Genomic DNA, 13,531 nt, shown 5'->3' on the forward strand with positions numbered 1-13,531 from the left:
TCACGCTACAGGACACGTTAGAGGGAGTCTATAGCCCTTCACGCTACAGGACACGGTTAGAGGGAGTCTATAGCCCTTCACGCTGCAGGACACGGTTAGAGGGAGTCTATAGCCCTTCACGCTACAGGACACGGTTAGAGGGAGTCTATAGCCCTTCACGCTGCAGGACACGGTTAGAGGGAGTCTATAGCCCTTCACGCTACAGGACACAGTTAGAGGGAGTCTATAGCCCTTCACGCTACAGGACACGGTTAGAGGGAGTCTATAGCCCTTCACGCTACAGGACACGGTTAGAGGGAGTCTATAGCCCTTCACGCTACAGGACACGGTTAGAGGGAGTCTATAGTCCTTCACGCTACAGGACACGGTTAGAGGGAGTCTATAGCCCTTCACGCTACAGGACAAGGTTAGAGGGAGTCTACAGCCCTTCACGCTACAGGACACGGTTAGAGGGAGTCTATAGCCCTTCACGCTACAGGACACGGTTAGAGGGAGTCTATAGCCCTTCACGCTACAGGACACGGTTAGAGGGAGTCTACAGCCCTTCACGCTACAGGACACGGTTAGAGGAAGTCTATAGCCCTTCATGCTACAGGACACGGTTAGAGGGAGTCTATAGCCCTTCACGCTACAGGACACGGTTAGAGGGAGTCTATAGCCCTTCACGCTACAGGACACGGTTAGAGGGAGTCTATAGCCCTTCACGCTACAGGACACGGTTAGAGGGAGTCTATAGCCCTTCACGCTACAGGACAGGGGTGGGTCATCATAGCTGGTGTAGTAGGGCTGCTAGGCTGACAGTAGTGGGTGCAGGCTAATGCTCCAGCCAAAGCAGAAACACACCTGATTCAACTCATTAAGAATTGATTAAAGACCATAATTAGTGGATGAGTTCAATCAGGTTTGAATCAGGTTTGTTGTTACTAAAACCTACACTCATCACAAGCAAAGCCCTTTCATGATAAAACTGGATACCGCTGCTGTAGTGCCAATTCCTGCATTGGGACATCTTTCTCAAACTAGGTCTTTCTGTGGTTGTGGTAGAGACGGTTTGATTGGGTGACCTCTTATAACAAATTATTTAATTTAATTTTTACACATCAAATATTGTAAAAACACCAGAAAATAAATAACAAATAATGTTGTTATCTGACACCTAGTCAGTTCACCAGACAGATAGATGTTATCTGACACCTAGTCAGTTCACCAGACAGATAGATGTTATCTGACACCTAGTCAGTTCACCAGACAGATAGATGTTATCTGACACCTAGTCAGTTCACCAGACAGATAGATGTTATCTGACACCTAGTCAGTTCACCAGACAGATAGATGTTATCTGACACCTAGTCAGTTCACCAGGCAGATAGATGTTATCTGACACCTAGTCAGTTCACCAGACAGATAGATGTTATCTGACACCTAGTCAGTTCACCAGACAGATAGATGTTATCTGACACCTAGTCAGTTCACCAGACAGATAGATGTTATCTGACACCTAGTCAGTTCACCAGGCAGATAGATGTTATCTGACACCTAGTCAGTTCACCAGGCAGATAGATGTTATCTGACACCTAGTCAGTTCACCAGACAGATAGATGTTATCTGACACCTAGTCAGTTCACCAGGCAGATAGATATTATCTGACACCTAGTCAGTTCACCAGGCAGATAGATGTTATCTGACACCTAGTCAGTTCACCAGACAGATAGATGTTATCTGACACCTAGTCAGTTCACCAGACAGGTAGATGTTATCTGATAACTTGTAAGACAATGAAGCAGAAAAAGAACAGAGAGAAAGTGAGAGAAAGAGAGAGAGAGAGAGAGAGAGAGAGCGAGAGAGAGAGAGAGAGTTGATCTGATCTGAATGTCGCAGGACACACGGTGACTCAGGGGCTGAACAGGAATAGATCTGATCTGAATGTCGCAGGACACACGGTGACTCAGGGGCTGAACAGGAATAGATCTGATCTGAATGTGGCAGGACACACAGTGACTCATGGGGTGAACAGGAATAGATCTGATCTGAATGTCGCAGGACACACGGTGACTCAGGGGCTGAACAGGAATAGATCTGATCTGAATGTGGCAGGACACACGGTGACTCAGGGGCTGAACAGGAATAGATCTGATCTGAATGTGGCAGGACACACGGTGACTCAGGGGCTGAACAGGAATAGATCTGATCTGAATGTCGCAGGACACACGGTGACTCAGGGGCTGAACAGGAATAGATCTGATCTGAATGTGGCAGGACACACAGTGACTCATGGGGTGAACAGGAATAGTCATCAACTCATACATCAAGAGCAGAAGTGGGCCATAGGGTGGTGTCCCGGGTACCTGTTGATGTCATAAAAGAGATTGACTGGGAACATTGTCGTGGCAACCTGGCACCCGGTCGGCATGGTAACATGACCCACAGAGTACAGGCTCTTTGGTGATGAGTAAATACGCTGTTGTGAGCTCTCTGTCATGACGGCATGATGCTTGAAGTGCCATCAATCAACAGCTGGTGAGGATATGACATCATACTGGCAGCTGGCAGACAGAGGACCTATAGTAGACCTGGACTATCATTTCAATGGGTTTTATGAACTTATGACAAGAAAAGTTATTCTTTTTATTTTTAGAAACCTGTATATGAAAATGTTTATTTTTATTTTTAATTTCCTTTATTTCATTTCCTAGGGGATATTAATGAGGTAACAGTCTATTTCCTAGGGGATATAAATGAGGTAACAGTCTATTTCCTAGGGGATATAAATGAGGTAACAGTCTATTTCCTAGGGGATCTAAATGAGGTAACAGTCTATTTCCTAGGGGATATAAATGAGGTAACAGACTATTTCCTAGGGGATATAAATGAGGTAACAGTCTATTTCCTAGGGGATATAAATGAGATAACAGTCTATTTCCTAGAAGATATAAATGAGGTAACAGTCTATTTCCTAGGGGATATAAATGAGGTAACAGTCTATTTCCTAGGGGATATAAATGAGGTAACAGTCTATTTCCTAAGGGATATAAATGAGGTAACAGTCTATTTCCTAGGGGATATAAATGAGGTAACAGTCTATTTCCTAAGGGATATAAATGAGATAACAGTCTATTTCCTAGAAGATATAAATTTGATCAAAATTTCCTAGGGGATAGAAATGGGATAACAATTTCCTAGGGGATAGAAATGAGATAACAGTCTCTCTTGTTGCCCCATACACCAAACCCTCAACCACTCTCCTTGTTCTGCAGTGTCCCAGTGTAGTACAGGACAAGGAGAGGGACACTACAGGACAGGAAAGGGACACTTCAGGACAGGGACAATGCAGGACAGGGACACTTCAGGACAGGGACACTGCAGGACAGGGACACTGCAGGACAGGGACACTGCAGGACAGGGACACTGCAGGACAGGGACACTGCAGGACAGGAAAGGGACACTGCAGGACAGGGACACTGCAGGACAGGAAAGGGACACTGCAGGACAGGGACACTGCAGGACAGGGACACTGCAGGACAGGAAAGGAGAGATCATACAGGGACAAGCCTCCCAGTGGTTTTAGTCATTGAAAATATACCATTGCAGAACTAAATGATAACAGCAGTGAAGCTTTAAGTCTCTACAGGAGGGTTCCTTAATGACACCCCATCAGTCTCCTAAGCCTTCTGGATGCTAACCACTCTAACAACTCTGTAGGCAGGTCTTATATCAAAGACCGGCCCTCACGACCAGCTGTATCAAAGCACAGTTTGGACATCTCTGAAGGGCCCATGCTGCTGGAGAAGCTTTTGAAATGAAAGCTACGCGAAAGCTCCACAGGCCTAAACAGTGTTGAGGCAAGACAACACTAAGTTAGAAATAAAACCCTGCCTTGTCCACAATTCCTCTATGAAATACAGCAGATGTTGGGGGTAGCTGACACGTCCTGATGCGTGGCAGCTTGCAGGTCCCGTTTATTTGTGTTGCTGCTGCCTGTGCGCTTGACTGTGTTGTGTTGTTGCGCTGTTGTGTTCTGCACTGTGGTTCACATTGTAAATGTCAGTAGAGGAATCTACTTATGGTAAATATGAATCAATTTATTTATTGCTATTTTCTTGTCATCAAGATGTAACTTGGCACGTCTATGGTAACTTTCTGCTAGTGGAGAACTGTAAGTCATAGCAACATCACTAAGTCATTCACTAGGAAGATATCAACATCACTACAGACCTATAAGTCATAACAACATCACTACAGAACTATAAGTCATAACAACATCATTACAGACCTATAAGTCATAGCAACATCATTACAGACCTAGAAGTCATAACAACATCAGTACAGACCTATAAGTCATAACAACATCACTACAGACCTATAAGTCATAACAACATCACTACAGATCTATAAGTCATAACAACATCAGTACAGACCTATAAGTCATAGCAACATCAGTACAGACCTATAAGTCATAGCAACATCAGTACAGACCTATAAGTCATAGCAACATCACTATGGACCTATAAGTCATAGCAACATCACTACAGACCTATAAGTCATAGCAACATCACTAAGTCATTCACTAGGAAGCTATCAACATCACTACATACCTATAAGTCATAGCAACATCACTACAGACCTATAAGTCATAGCAACATCACTATACTGACTGATTGGCTGAATGAGTGACACTGGCTGACTGTCTGAATGACTGACTGACTGGCTGACTAGCTGACTGACTGTCTGACTGACTGGCTGACTGACTGACTGACTGACTAGCTGACTGGCTGAATGACTAGCTGACTGGCTGAATGACTAGCTGACTGGCTGAATGACTGTCTGACTGACTGTCTGACTGACTGGCTGACTAGCTGACTGGCTGAATGACTGACTGACTGACTGAATGACTGACTGACTGGCTGACTGACTGACTGACTGGCTGAATGACTATCGAGAAGATGAAACACAGACTTAAATGGAGGTAAGAGGCAGTGGGATTGGCGTCCTTTTCCAGGACAACTATTGTACTAGAGGCAGTGGGATTGGCGTCCTTTTCCAGGACAACTATTGTACTAGAGGCAGCTTGTGCCTGTACTACATACACCATGGTGGAATGTCCATGGTGAGCGTGCCTGGTACGGCAGTGAGTGACTGGGTGTTGCAACATGGAACGTTTCCAGCTTGCCAGTGACTCCAGATTCCTTGTCGAGGATCACATTGCTAGCAGATTATCCAGCTGCATGCAGAAAGAGCCTGCTGAAATGACAGATTCAGTCTTCTTGTACCGGGTTACAGGACACCAAGGCTTTTTGGAAGAGTGACTGGTTGGTTCAGACCCAACACAAGTCTTCAGGTCTCAGGTCAAGGTTAGTCATGTGTGAGGACATCTCCTACTTTCAGTTGTTAGTCATCATGATGTCTTTCCATTCTTCTGTGGTAACACAGGAGCTTGTTGACATCGGGATTAGTTCAAGACGTTGGTCACAGTCGTCAAAATGGCTTCCCAAATAGCAATGTACCCAATGTTGATGTCCATCTCCCTCTCTCTCTCTTTCCCTCTCTCTCCCCCTCCCTCTCTCTCCCCCTCCCTCTCTCTCCCCCTCCCTCTCTCTCTCTCCCTCTCTCTCCCTCTCTCTCCCTCTCTCTCTGTCTCCCTCTCTCTCTCCCTCTCTCTCCCTCTCTCTCTCTCTCTCTCCCTCTCTCTGTCTCCCTCTCTCTGTCTCCCTCTCTCTCTCTCTCTGTCTCCCTCTCTCTCTGTCTTCCTCTCTCTGTCTCCCTCTCTCCCTCTCCCTCTCTCTCCCTCTCTCTCTCCCTCTCTCTGTCTCCCTCTCCCTCTCTCTCTCTCCCTCTCTCTCCCTCTCTCTCTCCCTCTCTCTCTTCCTCTCTCTGTCTCCCTCTCTCTCTCTCCCTCTCTCTCTCTCCCTCTCTCTCTATCCAGCTCTCTTTCTCCCTCCCTCCCTCCCTCCCTCCCTCCCTCCCTCCCTCCCTCCCTCCCTCTCTTTCCCTCTCTCTCCCTCTCTCTCTCCCTCTCTCTCTTCCTCTCTCTGTCTCCCTCTCTCTCTCTCCCTCTCTCTCTCTCCCTCTCTCTCTATCCAGCTCTCTTTCTCTCCCTCCCTCTCTCTCTCCCTCTCTCCCTCACTCTCCCTCCCTCCCTCCCTCTGACAAGGGCTCGGTAAGCAGAGAGGAGTGAATCTCAACACAGATACAGTTTTGCAGGGTAAATAAAATACCAGCCAAGAGTACCAGCCAAGAGGTTGGACAGACACCAAGAGCTCACTGTGACACAAGCAGTCATCACTGTGACACAAGCAGTCATCGCTGTGACACAAGCAGTCATCACTGAGACACAAGCAGTCATCACTGTGACACAAGCAGTCATCGCTGTGACACAAGCAGTCATCGCTGTGACACAAGCAGTCATCACTGTCATCACTGTGACACAAGCAGTCATCGCTGTGACACAAGCAGTCATCACTGTGACACAAGCAGTCATCACTGTCATCACTGAGACACAAGCAGTCATCACTGTGACACAAGCAGTCATCACTGTGACACAAGCAGTCATCACTGTCATCACTGAGACACAAGCAGTCATCACTGTGACACAAGCAGTCATCGCTGTGACACAAGCAGTCATCACTGTGACACAAGCAGTCATCACTGTGACACAAGCAGTCATCATTGTCATCACTGAGACACAAGCAGTCATCGCTGTGACACAAGCAGTCATCACTGTGACACAAGCAGTCATCACTGAGACACAAGCAGTCATCGCTGTGACACAAGCAGTCATCACTGAGACACAAGCAGTCATCGCTGTGACACAAGCAGTCATCACTGTGACACAAGCAGTCATCGCTGTGACACAAGCAGTCATCGCTGTGACACAAGCATTCATCGCTGTGACACAAGCAGTCATCACTGTGACACAAGCAGTCATCACTGTCATCACTGAGACACAAGCAGTCATCGCTGTGACACAAGCAGTCATCACTGTGACACAAGCAGTCATCACTGAGACACAAGCAGTCATCGCTGTGACACAAGCAGTCATCACTGAGACACAAGCAGTCATCGCTGTGACACAAGCAGTCATCACTGTGACACAAGCAGTCATCGCTGTGACACAAGCAGTCATCGCTGTGACACAAGCATTCATCGCTGTGACACAAGCAGTCATCACTGTGACACAAGCAGTCATCGCTGTGACACAAGCAGTCATCACTGTCATCACTGTGACACAAGCAGTCATCACTGTCATCACTGTGACACAAGCAGTCATCACTGTGACACAAGCAGTCATCGCTGTGACACAAGCAGTCATCACTGTCATCACTGTGACACAAGCAGTCATCACTGTCATCACTGTGACACAAGCAGTCATCACTGTCATCACTGAGACACAAGCAGTCATCACTGAGACACAAGCAGTCATCGCTGTGACACAAGCAGTCATCGCTGTGACACAAGCAGTCATCACTGAGACACAAGCAGTCATCACTGAGACACAAGCAGTCATCACTGAGACACAAGCAGTCATCGTTTAACATTTTCCAGGTAGTTGAACTAAAGGAGCTATAATAATACAGGTTGTAGATTCTACAATTCCAAGCAGGAACTTTCTCAGTAATGTTCGTGCTACATGTTAAGACATTCTCAGTAATGTTCGTGCTACATGTTAAGACATTCTCAGTAATGTACATGCTACATGTTAAGACATTCTCAGTAATGTAAGTGCTACATGTTAAGACATTCTCAGTAATGTTCGTGCTACATGTTAAGACATTCTCAGTAATGTTCGTGCTACATGTTAAGACATTCTCAGTAATGTACATGCTACATGTTAAGACATTCTCAGTAATGTTCGTGCTACATGTTAAGACATTCTCAGTAATGTACGTGCTACATGTTAAGACATTCTCAGTAATGTACGTGCTACATGTTAAGACATTCTCAGTAATGTACATGCTACATGTTAAGACATTCTCAGTAATGTTCGTGCTACATGTTAAGACATTCTCAGTAATGTACATGCTACATGTTAAGACATTCTCAGTAATGTTCGTGCTACATGTTAAGACATTCTCAGTAATGTTCGTGCTACATGTTAAGACATTCTCAGTAATGTTCGTGCTACATGTTAAGACATTCTCAGTAATGTTCGTGCTACATGTTAAGACATTCTCAGTAATGTACATGCTACATGTTAAGACATTCTCAGTAATGTTCGTGCTACATGTTAAGACATTCTCAGTAATGTTCGTGCTACATGTTAAGACATTCTCAGTAATGTTCGTGCTACATGTTAAGACATTCTCAGTAATGTTCGTGCTACATGTTAAGACATTCTCAGTAATGTTCGTGCTACATGTTAAGACATTCTCAGTAATGTACATGCTACATGTTAAGACATTCTCAGTAATGTTCGTGCTGCATGTTAAGACATTCTCAGTAATGTTCGTGCTACATGTTAAGACATTCTCAGTAATGTACATGCTACATGTTAAGACATTCTCAGTAATGTACGTGCTACATGTTAGCGGTAATGAGTAGAGGGAGTATGGAGTTGGGGGTTTGGGTGGATTGTGGGTTGTGGGTCGCTAAGGACTGATATTATGGCAAAGCTCATGACCAGTCATTTTACAGGACACCTGTTGCCAGGGGTGGAGTGGGGAACCATGACACCTTCTGCTCTCCGGGGCAGGAAGTTGGTCACCAGGTCAAAGGTCATGGGATTGGTCCTCCAACAGGTGAGGCAGAGTAAGGGCTACTTGGAGAGCACACACACACACATCCAGTTTTATGATAGGTACCTCTAACCTGGAACCATCCAGTCTACGATAGGTACCTCTAACCTGGAACCATCCAGTCTACGATAGGTACCTCTAACCTGGAACCATCCAGTCTACGATAGGTACCTCTAACCTGGAACCAACCAGTCTACGATAGGTACCTCTAACCTGGAACCATCCAGTCTACGATAGGTACCTCTAACCTGGAATGTAGAGATGCAGTGATTCAGCCAGTGAACTCCCACCAGGGAGGAAGGGGACAGGTCAGAGTGTTTTCTATGTTCTTTCTCCTCAGACTGCAGTATGTGTCCTGTCTCAACCTTAAAGCCCTCCAGTGAAAACTGATCCTGTTTCTATTTTTAACACCCTGGCACAGGGTTCACAAAGCTATGGGTGGGTATACAGGGCTGGGTCGTAAACAGCATTTACCCAGAATTCTATGGGGTGGGTGTAAACAGCATTTACCCAGAATTCTATGGGGTGGGTGTACAGGGCTGGGTTGTAAACAGCATTTACCCAGAATTCTATGGGTGGGTGTTCAGGGCTGGGTCGTAAACAGCATTTACCCAGAATTCTATGGGTGGGTGTACAGGGCTGGGTCGTAAACAGCATTTACCCAGAATTCTATGGGTGGGTGTACAGGGCTGGGTCGTAAACAGCATTTACCCAGAATTCTATGGGTGGGTGTTCAGGGCTGGGTCATAAACAGCATTTACCCAGAATTCTATGGGTGGGTGTTCAGGGCTTGGTCATAAACAGCATTTACCCAGAATTCTATGGGTGGGTGTTCAGGGCTGGGTCATAAACAGCATTTACCCAGAATTCTAAGGGTGGGTGTTCAGTGCTGGGTCGTACACAGCATTTACCCAGAATTGTATGGGTGGGTGTACAGAGCTGGGTCGTAAACAGCATTTACCCAGAATTCTATGGGTGGGTGTTCAGTGCTGGGTCGTAAACAGCATTTACCCAGAATTCTATGGGTGGGTGTACAGAGCTGGGTCATAAACAGCATTTACCCAGAATTCTATGGGTGGGTGTACAGAGCTGGGTCATAAACAGCATACACCACAGTTTGCCGTGCTCCCGTGGGGCTTTGGGTGTTACACAGGGTTGGATATTTTACTACAGTGTGTACCCAGACCACTATAGGTGTTACACAGGGTTGGATATTTTACTACAGTGTGTACCCAGACCACTATAGGTGTTACACAGGGTTTGATATTTTACTACAGTGTGTAACCAGACCACTATAGGTGTTACACAGGGTTGGATATTTTACTACAGTGTGTACCCAGACCACTATAGGTGTTACACAGGGTTTGATATTTTACTACAGTGTGTAACCAGACCACTATAGGTGTTACACAGGGTTGGATATTTTACTACAGTGTGTAACCAGACCACTATAGGTGTTACACAGGGTTTGATATTTTACTCCCTCTGGTGACCCTAACCAGACCACTATAGGTGTTACACAGGGTTTGATATTTTACTACAGTGTGTAACCAGACCACTATAGGTGTTACACAGGGTTGGATATTTTACTACAGTGTGTACCCAGACCACTATAGGTGTTACACAGGGTTGGATATTTTACTACAGTGTGTAACCAGACCACTATAGGTGTTACACAGGGTTTGATATTTTACTACAGTGTGTACCCAGACCACTATAGGTGTTACACAGGGTTTGATATTTTACTACAGTGTGTAACCAGACCACTATAGGTGTTACACAGGGTTGGATATTTTACTCCCTCTGGTGACACTAACCATAGAGAGAGGACAGTCTTCCACCTGATGGAGAAACTCCAGTCACACCTCATCTGCCTCGTGCACAAATTCATGTTGTTTCTATGACCAGAGAAAGTGAAATACTCCTTGAAATTAAAATAGACACGACGAGCTGCTAATAACAAAACAGAACTACTCATTTATTGCAGCTGCAGCGCCAGTGGAAGTAGAGAAGAAGAGCGTTTAGCTGCAGCGCCAGTGGAAGTAGAGAAGAAGAGCGTTTAGCTACAGCGCCAGTGGAAGTAGAGAAGAAGAGCGTTTAGCTGCAGCGCCAGTGGAAGTAGAGAAGAAGAGCGTTTAGCTGCAGCGCCAGTGGAAGTAGAGAAGAAGAGCGTTTAGCTGCAGCGCCAGTGGAAGTAGAGAAGAAGAGCGTTTAGCTGCAGCGCCAGTGGAAGTAGAGAAGAAGAGCATTTAGCTACAGCGCCAGTGGAAGTAGAGAAGAAGAGCGTTTAGCTACAGCGCCAGTGGAAGTAGAGAAGAAGAGCGTTTAGCTGCAGCGCCAGTGGAAGTAGAGAAGAAGAGCGTTTAGCTGCAGCGCCAGTGGAAGTAGAGAAGAAGAGCGTTTAGCTGCAGCGCCAGTGGAAGTAGAGAAGAAGAGCGTTTAGCTACAGCGCCAGTGGAAGTAGAGAAGAAGAGCGTTTAGCTGCAGCGCCAGTGGAAGTAGAGAAGAAGAGCGTTTAGCTACAGCGCCAGTGGAAGTAGAGAAGAAGAGCGTTTAGCTGCAGCGCCAGTGGAAGTAGAGAAGAAGAGCATTTAGCTGCAGCGCCAGTGGAAGTAGAGAAGAAGAGCGTTTAGCTGCAGCGCCAGTGGAAGTAGAGAAGAAGAGCATTTAGCTGCAGCGCCAGTGGAAGTAGAGAAGAAGAGCGTTTAGCTACAGCGCCAGTGGAAGTAGAGAAGAAGAGCATTTAGCTGCAGCGCCAGTGGAAGTAGAGAAGAAGAGCGTTTAGCTACAGCGCCAGTGGAAGTAGAGAAGAAGAGCGTTTAGCTACAGCGCCAGTGGAAGTAGAGAAGAAGAGCGTTTAGCTACAGCGCCAGTGGAAGTAGAGAAGAAGAGCGTTTAGCTACAGCGCCAGTGGAAGTAGAGAAGAAGAGCGTTTAGCTACAGCGCCAGTGGAAGTAGAGAAGAAGAGCGTTTAGCTGCAGCGCCAGTGGAAGTAGAGAAGAAGAGCGTTTAGCTACAGCGCCAGTGGAAGTAGAGAAGAAGAGCGTTTAGCTACAGCGCCAGTGGAAGTAGAGAAGAAGAGCGTTTAGCTACAGCGCCAGTGGAAGTAGAGAAGAAGAGCGTTTTATGTTCTGTAAAAGTGTTGAATAAAAACAGTGTTGACTGTGCTGAATAATGAATGAACTCAGTCATTTAGACAGCAGCTCTCTGCTGTATTCTTCGACAGTCTCTCTGGTCAGGGTTTTAAATGGTAGGAAACTTCACGTATCCATAAAAAAGGGTGCTCACGATGACATCATCTTCTTCATCTTAATCTTCATCTTCTTCTTCTTCTTCGTTGTCTACTTCTTCTTCTTCTTCTTTGTTGTCTACTTCTTCTTCTTCTTCTTCGTTGTCTACTTCTTCTTCTTCTTCTTCTTCGTTGTCTACTTCTTCTTCTTCTTCTTCTTCTTCGTTGTCTACTTCTTCTTCTTCTTCTTCTTCTTCGTTGTCTACTTCTTCTTCTTCTTCTTCGTTGTCTACTTCTTCTTCTTCTTCTTCTTCTTCGTTGTCTACTTCTTCTTCTTCTTCTTCGTTGTCTACTTCTTCTTCTTCTTCTTTGTTGTCTACTTCTTCTTCTTCTTCTTCATTGTCTACTTCTTCTTCTTCCTCTTCTTCATTGTCAACTTCTTCTTCTAACTCTTCATCTTCTTCTTCTTCGTTGTCTAATTCTTCTTCTTCTTCGTGGTCTACTTCTTCTTCTTCGTTGTCTAATTCTTCTTCTTCTTCGTGGTCTACTTTTTCTTCTTCTTCATTGTCTACATGTTCTTCTTCTTTATTGTCTACTTCTTCTTCTTACTCTTCTACTTCTTCAATATCTATGTCTAATCAGCTTTTAATTATGTTCATGATAACTCTTTGATATGACTGAACCCCCTGCTGTATAGCGTGGTTCCAGAAGGTGTAGAAGAAACTCTATACTCCACTTCAAACTTCAAAATAGACCACAAGTTTTAGCCACCTCTAAAATATATAATTTATTACTACTAAATTATTTTTTTTCTAACTAACTTTATTTCAAGCTCTTCCAAGTAAGACATTGCACAGGAGTAAAATGTCAACTTAAATTGAAAACAGATAACCTACTAAATTAAGCCTGGAATGCGTGCACATTGCACAGCTGTAAATGTAATTCAGACATGAATAGCAACAACCAAATACTAAACACAACCCTGAAATCATCTGATAGGGTGGTCTACATTATGATGGTGGTCTACAGTATGATAGGATAGGGTGGTCTACAGTATGATAGGATAGGGTGGTCTACAGTATGATGGTGGTCTACAGTATGATGGGATGGGGTGGTCTACAGTATGATGGGATAAGGTGGTCTACAGTATGATGGGATAGGGTGGTCGACAGTATGATAGGATAGGGTGGTATACAGTATGATGGTGGTCTACAGTATGATAGGATAGGGTGGTCTACAGTATGATAGGATAGGGTGGTCTACAGTATGATGGGATAAGGTGGTCTACAGTATGATAGGATAGGGTGGTCTACAGTATGATGGGATAGGGTGGTATACAGTATGATGGTGGTCTACAGTATGATGGGATGGGGTGGTCTACAGTATGATGGGATAGGGTGGTATACAGTATGATGGTGGTCTACAGTATGATAGGATAGGGTGGTCTACAGTATGATGGGATAGGGTGGTCTACAGTATGATAGGATAGGGTGGTATACAGTATGATGGTTGTCTACAGTATGATAGGATAGGGTGGTCTACAGTATGATAAGATAGGGTGGTCTACAGTATG

General features: G+C 45.2%; 1 protein-coding gene across 1 annotated transcript; it reads left to right on the top strand.

Annotated features, from left to right (window-relative positions):
- Nucleotides 1-5,095: 5,095 nt before the first annotated feature.
- On the top strand, nucleotides 5,096-7,529 carry LOC139412481 (uncharacterized). Its single transcript, XM_071159271.1, has 2 exons — nucleotides 5,096-5,117; nucleotides 6,295-7,529. The coding sequence occupies exons 1-2, from the start codon at nucleotides 5,096-5,098 to the stop codon at nucleotides 7,527-7,529; spliced, it is 1,257 nt and encodes a 418-aa protein (XP_071015372.1).
- The last annotated feature ends 6,002 nt before the right edge of the window (nucleotides 7,530-13,531 follow it).

This window comes from Oncorhynchus clarkii, chromosome 6 (genome assembly GCF_045791955.1).
Source record: "Oncorhynchus clarkii lewisi isolate Uvic-CL-2024 chromosome 6, UVic_Ocla_1.0, whole genome shotgun sequence".
NCBI lineage: Eukaryota > Metazoa > Chordata > Actinopteri > Salmoniformes > Salmonidae > Oncorhynchus > Oncorhynchus clarkii.

What these genes read in the sequence shown, in the direction of transcription:
- LOC139412481 (XM_071159271.1), top strand. Translation starts at nt 5,096, where the DNA reads ATGTCCATGGTGAGCGTGCCTG. An exon ending in GTCCATGGTGAGCGTGCCTG is followed by an intron (nt 5,118 to 6,294) that starts GTACGGCAGTGA and finishes TGACACAAGCAG; the next exon opens with TCATCGCTGTGACACAAGCA.